The sequence below is a fragment of the Callithrix jacchus genome, chromosome 1, assembly GCF_049354715.1.
Source record: "Callithrix jacchus isolate 240 chromosome 1, calJac240_pri, whole genome shotgun sequence".
Lineage (NCBI taxonomy): Eukaryota > Metazoa > Chordata > Mammalia > Primates > Cebidae > Callithrix > Callithrix jacchus.
The window spans coordinates 18,524,512-18,541,463 of NC_133502.1; the positions used below are offsets into that span (position 1 = coordinate 18,524,512).

At 40.8% G+C, this 16,952-nt stretch overlaps 1 protein-coding gene and 1 long non-coding RNA gene across 25 annotated transcripts in view; one reads left to right on the forward strand and one right to left on the reverse strand.

Moving 5' to 3' along the window:
- LOC103793684 (uncharacterized) overlaps positions 1 to 6,623 on the reverse strand; it is a 34,290-nt gene extending 27,667 nt beyond the window's left edge. For all 3 annotated transcript variants that reach the window (XR_013519458.1, XR_013519454.1, XR_620796.5), the window contains exons 1-2: positions 6,191 to 6,623; positions 118 to 188 (exon numbers count right to left, since the gene is read on the reverse strand). This is a non-coding gene — a long non-coding RNA (uncharacterized LOC103793684). The remainder of the gene's footprint in view (positions 1 to 117; positions 189 to 6,190) is intronic.
- A 105-nt stretch (positions 6,624 to 6,728) lies between these two features.
- Positions 6,729 to 16,952, forward strand: part of ERCC5 (ERCC excision repair 5, endonuclease) — a 117,029-nt gene continuing 106,805 nt past the window's right edge. For 18 of the 22 annotated variants that reach the window (XM_078327885.1, XM_054247789.2, XM_078327924.1 and 15 more), the window contains exons 1-4: positions 6,729 to 7,221; positions 13,289 to 13,464; positions 15,846 to 15,961; positions 16,416 to 16,502. In XM_078327885.1, coding sequence (XP_078184011.1) covers positions 7,134 to 7,221; positions 13,289 to 13,464; positions 15,846 to 15,961; positions 16,416 to 16,502 — 467 coding nt within the window. In that variant the 5' untranslated portion in view covers positions 6,729 to 7,133. The remainder of the gene's footprint in view (positions 7,222 to 13,288; positions 13,465 to 15,845; positions 15,962 to 16,415; positions 16,503 to 16,952) is intronic. The other 4 variants (XM_008998959.5, XM_078328689.1, XM_017970334.4 and 1 more) reach the window with 4 other exon arrangements.

A 16,952-nucleotide genomic window follows, 5' to 3' on the forward strand; every position in this document is an offset into this window, starting at 1 on the left:
AATTGGTACATTGTAAGAAACCATCTTTGAGTCTTATAATTAATGAAACAATATGCATTATGATGACTATAATTTTAGATTTCTAATTTAATATAGAAAATATCATTCTTACATTACCTTGAACCAAATGAAGCTGTCATTTTTGTAGGTCAAACATGGTTGAATATCAGCAATTTCATATAGTTCAACTGAATATTTCAGCGAAGAGGTAGATAGGAAGAACCAAGACGAAAGGAGAAAAAATACAAAATAAGAAATTAAAGGATAAGGTGACACCTAGAAAAAGATGAGTTATTCAGACTATTGACTATAATCAATTTTTATAAATGTCTTGATCTGTTCCAAGTTTGGCCCTCCAGTTATTAAGAGCACACTGAGGCTTGAGTTTAGTGGGATTATTTTTCCCGCAGAAGCTGTAAGCAAGAGTTACTGCATATTTCTCTTAGGAGATTAGTAAAATTGTCATCATATTTGATTTCTTGGTCAGTTTTTAGGACTCTCCATAGATGCAGTGAAAGTTCAAATACTGGCTCTACACTTAGAAGCTATTATCAGCTTGGGCAAGGTAAGGTTGATTTTTTTTTTCTGTACCTATTTCCTCATTAGTAAAGTGAGCGTAATAGTAGCCACTTTATAAATGATTTTGAAGAATAAATAAGCTAATACATGCAGTGTTTAGAACAGTGCTATGTAGACTGGAAGTGCTATTTAAGAGCTTGCTATTATTCCAAAAGATGTGGATTTTACTATTCAGTCTTTAGAGAGAGCCCTGTAGACAGCGTCTTAAGGAGCTAACTCCTTAGTTGCTGTTTCTTCAAAAGAATATTTCGTATTCAAGAATTTTGGTTCTTTTTTTTGAAATGGAATCTTACTTTTTTGCCTAGGCTGGAGTGTAGTGGTGCTCTCTGCAAACCTCCCCTCCCTCCCCAAGTGGTTCTCCTACTTCAGCCTCCTGAGTAGCTGGGATTATAGGTATGCACCACCATCCCTAGCTAATTTTTGTATTTTTAGAAGAAACCGGGTTTCATCATGTTGGCCAGGCTGGTCTCGAACTCCTGGCCTCAAGTGATCTGCCCTCCCCTGTCTCCCAAAGACCTGGGCTTACAGGTGTGAGCCACTGTGCCCAGCCTTTGCTTTGGTTTTAAAAGTACTTGCAATACTAAAATGCCTATGTTGGCTATTTGTTTTTACCCAGCTCTTGGGCAGAAAAAAAATAAAAAGTTCATTTAGATCAAATTCTGCAGCAGTTCCTTTCCCTACTGCTCTTACTGTTAAAGAACCACGTGCCATCATTAGGCCAAGTTGGTGCAGCAGCTACAAAACTTCCCAACTTGTCTTCTCCCAAACTGGAGGGGCTTAGGCAGCTTCTCTAGGATCCATCACATTCTGCACCTCAACTTTACCCATAACACTCCCACCCCTTCCTGCACTAGTCATTCACTCAACAAACTAAGTTGATAACCATTACCAGGTCAATTCTTAAATAGCTCAACAACAACAGCAAGATGTTGGTGGCATTCCCACTTTACTGGTAGAAACTGAGGGTTTCATTGGTGAAGAAACTTGCCTAGGATCACAGTATCTTAGTTTCTCAGGGCTACCATAACAAAACATCACAGATGGGGTAGCTTCAACAACAGAAATTTATTTTCTCACACTTCTGGCAACTAAGTCTAGGAGCAAGCAGGTTTGGTTTCTTCTGAGACCTATCTCCTTCACCTGCAGAGGGCCACCTTCTTACTGTCCTCACATGGCTTTGCCTCGGTGCCTGTCATCCCTGGAGTCTCTCAGTGTGGACCAATTTCCTCTTCATACAAAGACACCAGTCAGATTGGATTTAGGACCTACCCTAATGGCCTCGTTTCAACTTAATCATTTTTAAATCCTGTGTCTTCAGATAGTCACATTCTGAGGTACTCAGACTTCAACAAATGAATTTTGGAGGACACAATTTAGACCATAACACAAGGCAACATATGTCTCAGATGAGATCTGAATGAATTATCAGCCTAACCACCAAGCAGATTCTTTTAGCAGACTGCAAGGTGCACTGGAGAGCTTTAGACTAGAGGCTTAAGAGGTCATTTAGGCAATATTTACACAAGTGCTAAGTACTAGGAGTGGGGGATGTAACAGTCAACAAAATAGTTCTTCGTTTCACTAAGTTTACAGTCTACCATGGGGAAGAGACAAATACTGAACAGGCAATTATATTACTCTCAGTAAAATAACAACTGGGAACAGTTGCTGGGGATTACTTTACATATGGAGGAATTACAAAAAACACTTTGCCAGGATTATTTCTGTAGAAAATTAGTTGTGACTAGGTCAACCAAACATGGCTGCTGTGAATCATCTTTTTGGACATAGAAATGTTTTTGCTAAAAATGGGTTTCTGGGGCAGCTGGCAAGATGGCCAAATAGGAACAGTTCTGGTCTGCAGCTCCCAGTGAGACTGATGCAGAAGGGAGATGATTTCTGCATTTCCAACTGAGGTACCTGGCTCATCTCATTGGGACTGATCAGACAGTGGGTGCAGCCCACGGAGGGCAAGCTGAAGCAAGGTGGTGTGGCACAGGAAGTTTGAGGGGTTGGGAAACTCCCTCCCCTAGTCAAGGGAAGCTGTTGACGGACTGTGCCATTAGGAACAGGGCATTCTTGACCCAGATACTATGCTTTTCCCATGGTCTTCACAGCCTGCAGATCAGGAGATTCCCTCTGGGGCCTAGCCTACCAGGGCCCTGGGTTTCAAGCACAAAACTGGGCAGCCATTTGGGCAGACACTGAGCTAGCTGCAAGAGTTTTTTTTTCATACCCCAGTGGAACCTGGAATGCCAGCAAGACACAACCATTCACTCCCCTGGAAAGGGGGCTGAAGCCAGGGAGCCAAGTGGTCTAGCTCAGTGGATCCCATCCCCAAGGAGGCCAGCAAGTTAAGATACACTGGCTTGAAATTCTCACTGCCAGTACAGCAGACTGAAGTTGACTTGGGATGCTCAAAGTTAGTTGGGGGAAGGGGTCTGCCATTACTAAGGCTTGAGTAGGTGGTTTTCCCCTTAGCGTGTAAACAAAGCTGCTGGGAAGTTCAAACTGGGCAAAGCCCACCAAAGCTCAGCAAAGCTGCTACAGTTAGACTGCCTCTCTAGATTCCTCCTCTCTGGGCAGGGCATCTCTGAAAGAATGACAGCAACCCCACTCCCATTCTTCTGGGATAAGCACCTAGGGGAAGGAGTGGCTGTGGGCACAGCTTCAGCAGACTTAAATGTTTCTGCCTGCCAGCTCTGAAGAGAGCAGTGGATCTCCCAGCACAGCGCTTGAGCTCTGCTAAGAGACAGGCTGCTCCCCAAGTGGGTCCCTGACACCTATGCCTCCTGACTGGGAGACACCTCCTAGCAAAGGTAGAAAGACACCTCATACAGGAGAGCTTTGGTTGACATCTGGTGGGGGGTGCCCCTCTGGGATGAAGCTTCTAGAGGAGGAACGGGCAGCAATCTTTGCTGTTCTGCAGCCTCTGCTGGTGATTCCCAGGCAAAGAGGATCTGGAGTGGACCTCCAGCAAACTCCAGCAGTTCTGCAGCAGAGGGACCTGTTAGATGAAACTAACAGGAAGGAATAGTGTCAATATCAACAAAAAGGACGTCCACCTAGAAACCTCATCCGAAGGTTACCAACATCAAAGACCAAAGGTAGCTAAATCCACAAAGAGGAGGAAAAACCAGTGCTGAAAATTCCAAAAACCAGAACACCTTTTCTCCTCCAAAGGATAACAACTCCTTGACAGCAAGGGAACAAAACTGGACAGAGAATGAGTTTTATGAACTGACAGAAGTAGGCTTCAGAAGGTGGGTAATAAACTGCTCTGAACTAAAGGAGCATTTTCTAACCCAATGCAAGGAAGCTAAGAACACTGAAAACAAGTTAGAGGAATAGCTGACTAGAATAACCAGTTTAGAGAAGAACATAAAACACAGCACAAGAACTTCATAAAGCATATACAAGTATCAATAGCTGAACTGGTCAAGCAGAAGAAAAGATGTCAGAAATTGAGGATCAACTTAATAAAATAAAGCACGAAGACAAGATTAGAAAAAAAATGAAAAGGAATGAAAAAAGCCTCCAAGAAATTATAGGACTATGTAAAAACACCAAACCTACGTTTGATTGGCGTACCTGAAAATGATGGGGAGAATGGAACCAAGTTGGAAAACCCTCTTCAGGATATTGTCCAGGAGAACTTTCCCAACGCAACAAGTCAGGCCAACATTCAAATTCAGGAAATACAGAGAACACTACAAAGATATCCTGCAGAAGAGCAACCCCAAGACACATAATCATCAGATTCACCAAGGTTGAAATGAAGGAAAAAATGTTAAGGGCAGCCAGAGAGAAAAGGTCTGGTTACTCACAAAGGGAAGCCCATCAGACTAACAGTGGATTTCTCTGCAGAAACTCTACAAACCAGAAGAGAGTGGGGGCCAATATTCAACATTCTTAAAAGAAAAGAATTTTCATCCCAGAATTTCATATCCAGCCAAACTAAGCATCGTAAGTGAAGGAGAAATAAAATCCTTTATACAAAAGCAAGTACTAAGAGATTTTGTCACTACTCGGCCTACCTTACAAGAGCTCTGAAGGAAGCACTAAATATGTAAAGGAAAAATCGGTACCAGCCACTGCAAAAACATACCAAATTGTAAAGACCGTTGACACTATGAAGAAACTGAATCAACTAACAGGCAAAATAACCAGCTAGCATCATAATGACAGGATTAAATTCACACATGACAATATTAACCTTAAATGTAAATGTGCTAAATGCCCCAATTAAAAGATACAGACTGGCAATTGGATAAAGAGTCAAGACACATCAGTGTGCTGTATTGAGGAGACCCATCTCACGTGTGGTGACATAGGCTCAAAATAAAGGGATGGAAGAATATTTACCAAGCAAATGGAGAAGAAGAAGAAAACAAAGCAGGGGTTGCAATCCTAGTCTCTGATAAAACAGACATTAAACCAATAAAGATAAAAAGAGACAAGGGCATTACATAATGGTAAAGGGATCAATGCAATAAGAAGAGCTAACTATCCTAAATATATATATGCACCCAATACAGGAGCACCCAGATTCATAAAGCAAGTTCGTAGAGACCTACTAAGAGACTCGGACTTCCACACAATAATAGTGGGAGACTTTAATATCCCACTGTCAATATTAGCCAGATTAATGACACAGAAAATTAACAAGGATATTCAGGACTTAAAGTAGCTCTGGACCAAGTGGCCTAAAAGACATCTGCAGAACTCTCCACCCCAAATCAACAGAATATACATTCTTCCCAGCACCATATCACACTTATTCCAAACTCGACCACATAATTGGAAGAAAAGCACTCCTCAGCAAATGCAAAAGAACAGAAATCATAACAGTCTCTCAGACCACAGTATCAAATTAGAACTGAGGGTTACGAAACTCACTTCAAACTGCACAACTACATGGAAACTGAACAACCTGCTCCTGAATGACTACTGAGTAAATAACGAAATTAAGGCAGAAATAAATGTTATTTGAAACCAGTGAGAACAAAAACCCAACGTACCAGAATCTCTGGGACACAGCCAAAGCAGTGTTTAGAGGGAAATTTATGGCACTAAATGCCCACAAAAGAAAGCATGAAAGATCTAAAATCGACACCCTATCATCACATTCAAAAAATTTAAAAAAAAAAAAAAACAAAAAACTATACACAATTAAAAAAAAAAAAACTACAGAAGCAAGAGCAAACAAATTCAATATCTAGCAGAAGACAAGCAATAACATCAGAGCAGAACTTCCAGAAAGGCAGGGACAACTAAAAGCAGAAGAGGACCTCCAGATCACAGGTAGGTGAGAGACAAATGGTTGCATATGAGCTTCTGATAAGCCTTTCCAAAGGAAGCAATCAGAATATGCATCTATCTCAGTGAGCAGAGGGAGGATTGAATAGAATGGGAGGCAGGTTTTGCCCTGAGCAGTCCCCAGCTTGACTTTTCCCTTTAGCTTAGTAATTTTGGAAACCCAAGATTTTCCTTTCACAGGCTTTAAACTTTATACCCAAGATTTTCCTTTCACAGGCTTTAAATTTTATTACTCGTTAGTTACTGTGTGCTAGCATACAAATAAATAGTACAAAACCAAGCGGGCATCCACCTTTCGGTTGTCTTCACGTGTAAAACAATTAGTGTTAGGTGTCTTCGCAACTGGCGGCACAACGATAAGAAACCGATACTAAAAAGGCGCGTAGAAAATCGTCACCTCACAGCCTGGGAAACACAGGGAGAACCCATTTCTACAAAAATATTTCGCGGAGCATGGTGGTGCGCCCCTGCGGTCGCAGCTACTTTACAGGCTGATTGGAAAATCGCTTCAGTCCTGGCAGCAGGAGGTCCAGTTTGTAGTGACCTATGATCACTCCGCTGCACTACAGTATGGGCTACAGAGTGACACCCTGTCTCAAAAAACAAAACAAAAAACCCCCTTACCCCACCAAGAAGGCGCTTTTGCACATTGTTTTAATATTTAACACCTTTAGGATGCCAACATAGCGGAAGCAGACAACCAACCAGGGATCAACCCTGTGACTAAACTTCTCACTTCCGGAGTGCTGCAGGCGCAAAAAAATATACGTCAGGCGCGGAGGCGGGGCTTCCTCCCTGCGCGTTGTATTAGACGGAAACGAGTTTCTCTTGGGTTTGCGGACGCACCAGTGAAGGCGCGTGGTGTCGCAGGTACGTCTTCCGGCTGTTTGCGTGGCCTGCGTGGTCCTCTCACCCAGGTCGTCCATTAGAAGCGCAGACGTTTGGGACTAAACGCTAGGCGAGGCAACGCCCTGTCCCTCCCCGCCAGCGACCATTCTCTGGTCCTGTCTTTCTTCCGGGAGGCGGTGTCAGCCGCTGGAAGTGTTCCAGCCCCCGTCTCTCCCCTTTTTTGCGCTCCCGTTGGTGCCGTCCCCCAGAAAACCGTGGCTTCTGTATTATTTGCCATCCTTCTTGTGTAGGAGCAGGGAGGGCTTCCTCCCGGGCGGCAGTGCAGCCGGTTGTGGAAGAATTAGAGTAGAAGTTGTCGGGGTCCGCTCTGAGGACTCAGCCTCATCATGGGAGTCCAGGGGCTCTGGAAGCTGCTGGAGTGCTCTGGGCGGCAGGTCAGCCCGGAGTCACTGGAAGGGAAGATCCTGGCGGTCGGTATCCTTAACGCCGCGTTGGGACTTGTTGGGGCGTAGGGATTCAGGGCTGGATTCCTCGCTGGGCTCTGCCTTGGGCACAGAATGGCATCTGCAAGATGATGGTCTTGGGTCGGGATCGGGGTCGCCATAGAATCTCTGTCACTAGGTTTTCTAAGTACAGCGGTACCTCGGTATCCGCGGGGCTTTGGTTCCAGGAGGCCCCTCCCCCCCGCCACCTGGATGTTCAAGTTCCTTCAAGTCCCTTATATAATGGCGAGTTATTCGCATATAAATTACGCACACCCTTCCGTGCTTTAAATCGTTTCTAGATTACTTGTAATACCGAAGGCAATGTAGGTGATCTGTAAATAGTTGTTTACAACTGTGTAACTGTATTTTTCAAATTTTTGTAGTTTTTATTGGTATGCTTTATTTTTTTTCCACTGCAAGTATTTTTGATCCGTAGTAGCTTGAGTGTGGAATCGGGTGATGAGGAGGGCTGCCTGTCTGCTTTCTCCAGCTTTGCACTCTTAAGCGCCTCTGTGCATCCTGGTTTGTCACTTTGGGGCAGTGCTTTATGTTCCTCTCCGCTTTAGTTCTCTCATCTGCAAAGTGGAGGTGGTGATAGTGTCTACACACAGGATTGGAATGGGAATAAAGAAATTACCGAAATGAGAGAAGTTTAGTACAATCAATACGATAAATCTTAAAGTTATCCCATTTGGAGGTCAGTATGGAGAGAACAGAGTAGACTTCCACCACTACTCGGGTTTTTTTTTTTTGCTTGAGTCTTGCCCCATTTGTGTTTCTAAGAGGAAGGGTAGTGTGGACAGGTGTTTTACCATTTTTTTAAATTGACGTTTTAAGGAGTATCGTTTTTGTACATATTTGGCTGGTTTTCTTTGTCATTGGAATTATTTTTTTTTCATTAACAAAACGTGATACTGTTTTTGAAATTTTGATCTTTTTTTTGTTACTTAGTTTTTTTTTGAGTGTCTGTTCTGTCTCAGAATCTGGTGGTACCTTACATCAATTTCCTAAATGGGGATCTATGAGTGTAGGGGCTCATGGGCTTGTGGAAAGAGCCCTGTAAATTGCGTGGGGATTGGGGATGGGAAGTGGAGTGCAAAAGTGTGTGGGCCTTCAGCATAGGAGTCCCTGACTGTGGAGCCCTAATTCTTCAGTAGGTACACAACTTATACATAAAACAACATTAATACATTTTAAAATATAATGAGATTTTTATTATTTTTTGCAAGTGAATAATCTTCGAATACATCTGTAATTGAATTTTGGCTTAACAGTTTTTATACAGAGTATTTTGTTTCTTTTTTTGTGTTTGTTTTTCTAAAGACGGGGTTTCACCATGTTGGTCAGGCTGGTCTTGAACTCCCAGCCTCAGGTGATCCGCCCGCCTTGGCCTCCAAAATGCTTGGATTACAGGCCTGAGCCACCACACCTAGGCTATAAGAGAGTATTCTTAATTGGGGAAAACCAAAGGTGTTTTGTTTTGTTTTAAAGCACATGCACTGTTGCTGCCCTCAAGCGGTTTGTCAGTATCATTGCAGTCTAAAGATTTTCTCAGAAATAAAGGGTAAAGGCTAGTTTTCAGTGACAAGAACCCTTAAAACTTCAGGAAGAATTTAGATCACTCTATGTAGCAGCCTTAGTGAAGAATTACTAAAGAGGACTGTGGCCAGGCTCAGTGGCTTACATCTGTCATCCCAGCCCTTTAGGAGTTCATGGCAGGAGGATCATTTGAACCCAGGGGTTCAAGACCAGCCTTGGCAACATAGTGAAACCCCTGTCTCTACAAAGTCAAAAAATTAGCTGGACGTGGTGCCCTGCACCAGTGGTCCCAGCTACATGGAAGGCTGAGGCAGGGAGATTACTTGGGCCCAGGAGGTCAAGGCTGCAATGAGCTGTGTTCATGCCTGTCTCTAAATAAAGACTGTCAAAGATATTCTAGTCATAATGACAACCTCATGTATACATAATAACCTCGTTTATGTTAAAGAAGAATATCTGATTACCTGTTCTACAACTGGTTTGCTTTATTTCGTTTTCATAGGAATTCAGACACCTGAAATCATTTAGAGTTTATTGTATTGTTTGTTAATGATGAACTTACCAATGATTATACTAGGTTCATATTTTACTCTTGTATCCCTTTAATAAATTGTTTGGTCTTTTAACAATCTACATAGCTTAGTGTCTTGTTTATTTATACAGTCTGAGTGTCTAGTGTCAAATAATGCAGAATTAACAGTTAAACTTTGATCTCTTACAGACTTTAATGTTTGTAAGATGCATTTAAGTGTATTAGCAAGATATTACAATCTCTTTAGGCTATATATACTAATGGAGATTAATTACATTTTAAGTCACTTAACTAAAGAACTAAAGAAATTTATTTTTTTGTATTGAAATGTGATTGGTCTTTGGGTTTTATACCTAAAGTGATTTTTGGCTTTGCTGCAGATTTTAATTTTTCTGTCCTTAGCAGAAATTTAATTTTGCTTATATAAACTTACTGAAATTGCACAAGTCAAATTATACAAATATTTTCAGAATGTCTAGTTTTACATATTTCTTGTCTAACATTTTACGTGAATATTTTCAGATCATCTAATATTACATATTTCATCTCTAAGAATTTCAAGCCAAAATTCTCAACCCTAGCTGAGAATTGGCACAACCTGTAGTTAATAAAAAAAAATAAAGAAATAAAAGAAGACCTACCTCAATCTCTACGATTTAGAATTTTAGGCCTATGGTTAATAATCCCTATGTTTCAGAAGCTTCATATTCATTCTAATGGAGAGCAGGGATGAGAGCCACTGATCTCAAACTAGATTTTCTTACTTAAAGTTTAAAGTAGTGGGCCAAGTAGAAACTGATTGAATCCTATACAATAGGGAGCTCTGTGGCTTTTCCAGACAATACTTACAGCAAGCCGAAACACTGATCTAATATAAGACATAGTACATAACACCAAGTTCTGCCTCTGTGATGTATCTTTTATCTGACCTCTTCTCATGGTCTCCACTGCTACTGTCTGCTTTTACTTGGGCTATTGTAACTCATTTTAGAACTAGTTTCCTTATAATCTCTTGTTCACATGTTCATCAAAGTGATCCTTAAATCACATTCTAGAAACTTCCTGGTGGTTGTATCACCTCCTGCCATTCCTTTTGTCCTGCTGCACAGGCTTCTTGGAGATATGGACCATATCTGTTCTGTTCACGGCTGTGTTGTTTGATGCATACCTCTAGGGTCTTGGATATGCCTGGCCCATGATATTGCTAAACATTATAGAAATAAGCGTAGCATTAGCTTGCTTTCCACTAGGCATTTTGTTACGTAGTGTTTCTTAAGTTAATTGTTGATGGGCCTACATTTTTTTTATTGTGATAAAAGTTAGGCAGTGTACATTGATTTAAATACCAAACTGTTCCGCTTATTTAATAGCAGATATTTATTGTGTGTAAGAGTTCCTGTGAAAGGGAGTACAGTGCACAGATCGCCTGAACAAGCCATGGAGCACACAGGCTTGTTTTTTCCCCACTAGATTATAAACTCCACAGGCAGTTTATAACATTTACTCCACAGGGTAAATACTTTGTTTTGTTCAGTGCAGTGGATATGCCAGTGCATAGAAAAATTTATGCCACATAATAAGCCATATATATACATAAATATATATCTTATATAGCATATATAATAGCTATATATATGTATATATATAGCTTTATGTGTATAAGATAAAAACCATATATATATATCATATATATAAATCTATATAAAGATATTTAAGATATAGATAAAAGCTATATATAGATACATAAGATATGTCTTATAGGTAAAAGATATATATAGATATATAAGCTATATATATAAAAGCTGTATATATAAAAGCCACACACACACACACACACACACAACACACATATATATTTTTTAAGATGGAGTCTCACTCTTTCACCCAGGCTGGAGTGCAATGGCAAACTTTGTCTCCTGGGTTCAGGCGATTCCGCCTTAGCCTCTTGAGTAGCTGGGACTACAGGTGCATGCCACTGAGCCCAGCTAATTTTTGTATTTTTAGTAGAGATGGAATTTCACCACATTGGGTAGGATGGTCTCCATCCTCTGAACTCATGATCCACCTGCTTCGGCCTCCCAAAGTGCAGGGATCATAGACGTGAGCCACCGCACCCAGCCTCGGTATATGTTAAAAATAGGAACATATACAAGGAGGAGGTCTTCATCTAGACTGAAGAAGTGATCCGTAGACTGAGACCTTAGAGTAGGAGAGAGCTAGGCCAAGAGAGGGAAAAACTGTTTCAGGCAGAGGAAGGAGCATGTGAGAAGAACCTGGAGGCAGGAAGGAGCTTAGTGATTTCCAGGGTTTGAGAAAAGCCTAGTGGCTGGAAGTGAGCAGAGGCCAGATCATTCAGGGCTTCAAAGACCAGGAGAAGTAGTTTTAGATAGTATCTTGAAGGCAGTGGGAAGCTTTGGAGGGTTTTCACCAAGGATACATTAGTGAAATCTAGTATATACCTTCAAGATATATTACAAGGTAGAATTGATAGACCTGGTAATAGTTGATGGGGGCCATAGAGGGTGATGCCCAGCATTCTGGCTTGGGTGAATGCCAGTGACATTCACTGAGATGGGGCATGAGTAGCTTAGTGGAGAAGACATGGAGTTCTGTTTTGATCATGTTAAGTTGGAAATGTCTGTGAGGCGTGGGGTAGAGATGTCATCTGGGCTCTCTGTTCTTGGGTCAGGAGAGCGCTCTGGGCCAGACGTATGCGTATACATGTAACCAGGGCGTGGTGTGTGTAGAGGGGAGTGGAGGTTAATAGTTCAGACAGGAGGAAAGAAGAGGGCCTGAGAGCACCAACTTACTTTAACAGTGTTACAATCCCAGCACTTTGGGAGGCCGAGACGGGTGGATCACGAGGTCGAGAGATCGAGACCATCCTGATCAACATGGTGGAACCCCGTCTCTACTAAAGATACAAAAAATTAGCTGGGCATGGTGGCGTGTGCCTGTAATCCCAGCTACTCGGGAGGCTGAGGCAGGAGAATTGCCTGAACCCAGGAGGCGGAGGTTGCGGTGAGCCGAGATCGCGCCATTGCACTCCAGCCTGGGTAACAAGAGCGAAACTCCGTCTCAAAAAACAAACAAAAACAAAACAAAAAACAGTGTTACAGGAGCTGATGAAGAGTCTGTGAGCAGGAAAACCAGCAGAGTGTGTGTGACTTTTCTGGACAAATACAAAATTTTTTGAGAAGCATTTTTTAGAAAAGTTGAAAAATAGAAGAAAACTTCAAGATGAAAATATAAATTATCTTTAATCTTGCAGGCATAATATCTACTCTTAATATTTTGATGTGTGAGCTTCTAGTTTTTTTGAACATATATACTGTTATGTTCAAATGGAGTTATACTTTATATGTTTTTAATGTTTTTATTATCTGTTTTACTATCTTTAATAATACTTAATGACTATCTTCCTTACTATACACGTTCCTGCAACTCCCATTTATAAGGGTCTTTCTAGCGAATATGTCTGCCATAGTTTTTAGAAAAGACCTGCTTTAAAACTTGTAAGTTGATTTTTATATTTTCATTATTATAACAAGCATTCTCTAAACAACTTTTATTATATGTCCATGGTGATTTTCTGAGGGTCAATGTCTGGAAGTGGTAAAATAGACTCTAAATTTTAAAGATTTTTTTCATTGTGAATTGTCACACTGTTCTAGAAAGTTTGTGCTAATTCATGGAAATTCTTTAGTGATCACTTTTTTTTTAATGAAGCAATTCTTTGCAATGAGACTTCTTAAAAGGATGTGTGTGTCTTATTTTAAAATGCAGTATGTGAATAGGGGTAACAAGAGATCAACTAAAGTTAACTGACTTTAGGTAGATTCCATGAGCACCAAATGGTTTTCGATTTTAAATGAATAGTGCTAAGTAGTTAGTGTTCAACGTTTGGATATCAGCTATTAGCAAATTAAAGTTTTGAGGATGAAGAGACAAATTCCAGAGATTTTTCCATTAACAATGCTCCCAGATATTAGCATTTGGTTAAACCAAGCACTTAAAGGAGTCCGGGATCGCCATGGGAACCCGATAGAAAATGCTCATCTTCTCACTTTGTTCCATCGGCTCTGCAAACTCTTGTTTTTTCGAATTCGCCCTATTTTTGTGTTTGATGGGGATGCTCCTCTATTGAAGAAACAGACTTTGGTAAGTGTCACCTAGTTTTTTTCTTGTTGCATTCTTAGAAAAGTTCACATGAAATTTTTGTTTTCTCTTTAGAATTTTAGAAACAGACTTATTTTGACACATACTCAGTTTACTTACATCTACTTTTTTTTATCCTGACCAATTAATTTTTCTTTTAAAAAATTTTATGAGAGTTCATCATGGGTACAATGATACAATTTAACTTTTAAATAAAGCTAACTTCTAAAACCCTTGCAGTTGAGACTTTTCCCTTTAGAGGATCTTGTTAGGGATTCTATATTTATTTCAAGGATGCCACCATCATTCAGAACACTGCGGAAACCCTCTGGGACGTGCCTCCCTGAATCTGAGATCAGGTATCCTTCATGATAGCAAGTTTTCTTTTAAGGGGAATTGGATTTTAGGAGTAAGTGATGCTATATGGTATCAAGTGATGACTGAAATGGATTATCTAGGAAGGAAATTTAGCGTGATGTAGAAGAATGAGAATGTGTTGCTGCTTTATCATTCTGGGAGTAGTTTTTTTTTTTTTTTTTTTGAGACGGAGTTTCACTCTTGTTACCCAGGCTGGAGTGCAATGGCGCGATCTCGGCTCACCGCAACCTCCGCCTCCTGGGTTCAGGCAATTCTCCTGCCTCAGCCTCCTGAGTAGCTGGGATTACAGGCACGCGCCACCATGCCCAGCTAAAATTTTTTTGTATTTTTAGTAGAGACGGGGTTTCACCATGTTGACCAGGATGGTCTCAATCTTTTGACCTCGTGATCCACCCATCTCAGCCTCCCAAAGTGCTGTGATTACAGGCTTGAGCCACCGCACCTGGCACTGGGAGTAGTTTTTAAAAATGTTTTTGGAAGGCTGGGGCAGGAGGATTGCTTGAGCCCAAGTCAATACTTGGTAACACAAGGAGACCCCATCTCTAAAAAAATGTCGTGGCCGGGCGCGGTGGCTCACGCCTATAATCCCAGCACTTTGGGAGGCCGAGGCGGGTGGATCACGAGGTCAAGAGATCGAGACCATCCTGGTCAACATGGTGAAACCCCGTCTCTACTAAAAATACAAAAATTAGCTGGGCATGGTGGTGTGCGCCTGTAGTCCCAGCTACTCAGGAGGCTGAGGCAGGAGAATTGCTTGAACCCAGGAGGCGGAGATTGCGGTGAGCCGAGATCCTGCCATTGCACTCCAGTCTGGGTAACAACAGCAAAACTCCGTCCCAAAAAAAAAAAAAAAGTCATAAAATAATGTTTAAACAGTCCAAATGACAGCACCCATTTGGATATATGACTTTTATATGTTGAAAATTCCAAAGTAATGAAATGATGACTTTTGTCATCATACCAGACGTGAGACTGTCTAATTAAGTGAGGATATAGGATAAAAGTAAAGCTTTATAAATTCTGGGGGGCATTTGTTGCCTCAGTAAGAGTTTCTAGACTTGAATGTTGCAGTTTTCAGTTACCCAAGGCATACCTGATATATAAAAGTCATTTATCAGGTACTTTTTGGAAGGATTAGAAAAGAAAAGAGAATATCTTGGCTATTTTGTATCTGATATTAAGCCGTAAGCACAGGACTAGCCATTTGTCCCTTCTTGAACATTTCTTATAAGATATTTAATAAAACAGCAAGATCTGTGCCACCACTGGTCTTGTGGTCTGCTGGGGGACCCGTGTAAGTAAGTAGTTACAGTGGGATCTGATAATTTCCACCACAAGGGAAGTGTGCGTTGCTAGAGGTGCAATAGGGAGTCACCTCACCCCAATTTAGAGGAGTCACAAAAGCTTTCCCGGATCACCTGCTATTAAGTGGCTGGAGTTAGCCACAAATAAATGAGGAGTCTAGTTGGAGGGAGTGGGAAGGTTCATGGAGAAGTGTTCCAGGCAAAAGAACTAAGCTTTATAACCATCTGGAAACAAGGAGATATTTCTATACCTTTTAGAATTTCTCATGATACATAATCTTGAATGTCGAAGGGCAGATTTACATATAAGTAATGCATGTTTATAAAAAGCAATATTAGAAATTGTTTTTGGTATAACGGTGATATTTTAAAGAATAAAGATTTCTTTTTGGGAAGCATTTACTTGATTATATATCATTAAGCTTTCCATTTCTTGGGCAATAAAAGGACATTTAAAAGAAATTGAAAGTAAATTAATAGTTGCCCAGATATATTGTATAGTAGCCCATTAAGTAATAGACGGAAACTCTAAGTGTCCTTTATGTAGCAGCAACCTGAAGGTATTTGTTGATATGGTGATTAGGAGGAAATGCTAAAGCAGCTGTAGTCTAAAAACTCAAACCAAATTCTATGGGAAATCACCGCAATGTTTCTAATGGTCTAATATCCCCAAGTGAGATCTTACATCCTTTTTTCCCATAGGCGAAGAGAAGGCAGAGAAAGGACTCAGCGTCCAGTGACTCCAGGAAAACGACAGAGAAGCTTCTGAAAACATTTTTGAAAAGACAAGCCATCAAAACTGCCTTCAAAAGCAAAAGGCAAGAGGAAAATTACAATCATGTTAGAGATGAAGTTTTAGAACAGTGATTTTTGTCTTGAATTCCTGCAGTTCTCTTTTCTTATCTAATTTTAACTCTCAACCAAAGTAGTGAAATGAGACAAGTAGGCTGGGATTTGACCTGGTAATGTGAAGTTGTGGTAGTTCTCCATTTTGTGAGAATCAACTTTGCTCATGAGAAAGAAAAGCTGTCATGTTGTGTTGTGTACACTTTTTACATTCATTCTGCTCTTCTTCTTGACTCTAGGTGAGCAGCCCCTCCACGTTTCCTTCCTTTCTCTTGGCTGTACTTATTTTCCACAGCAGTGGCCCGGGGGAGCCAGTTCAGGTCCCCGTTCACCACCCTGAGCAGGGTCTGTGTACTCAGTGGGGAAGTATTATCATCTCAGAATACTGTTTCATATTATCTGTTTAAAGATTTGTGTACTTTCCAGAGATGAAGCACTACCCAGTCTTACGCAAGTTCGAAGAGAAAATGACATCTATGTTTTGCCTCCTTTACAAGAGGAAGAAAAACGTAGGTAAATGTTGAACTATTTAAGAGTATTATTTTAGTCATTGCTGCATGAGGTGTTATCTGCATGATAAGGCATGTGAAAATTTCTTAATGTATCTGAAATAGGCATGCTCTATACCTTTTAGAATATTTTTCAAATACTAAATTATTTATTTACTATTCTTTGTGTTTTGGTGATTCATGATCCTTATTCCTTTTCATTCTGAAGAACTTCTGCCAGGACTGTGGATTTAAAATTCTCCAAGGCGTGAATTTTAGTTTTGCTTACACTTTGCTTACACATGCTGTTTCTAGCTGCTTCTCAATCCAGTATGGTCTCTCTCACCATGATGCTAAAATACCACAACCCATGACATCCTTGTTGCTAAATCTAGTGGATGCTTTGCACTTCTCAGTGCGGTTGACTTCTCTGCCCTAAACACCATGCCGCACTGCTCTGTTCCCCTGGCATCTC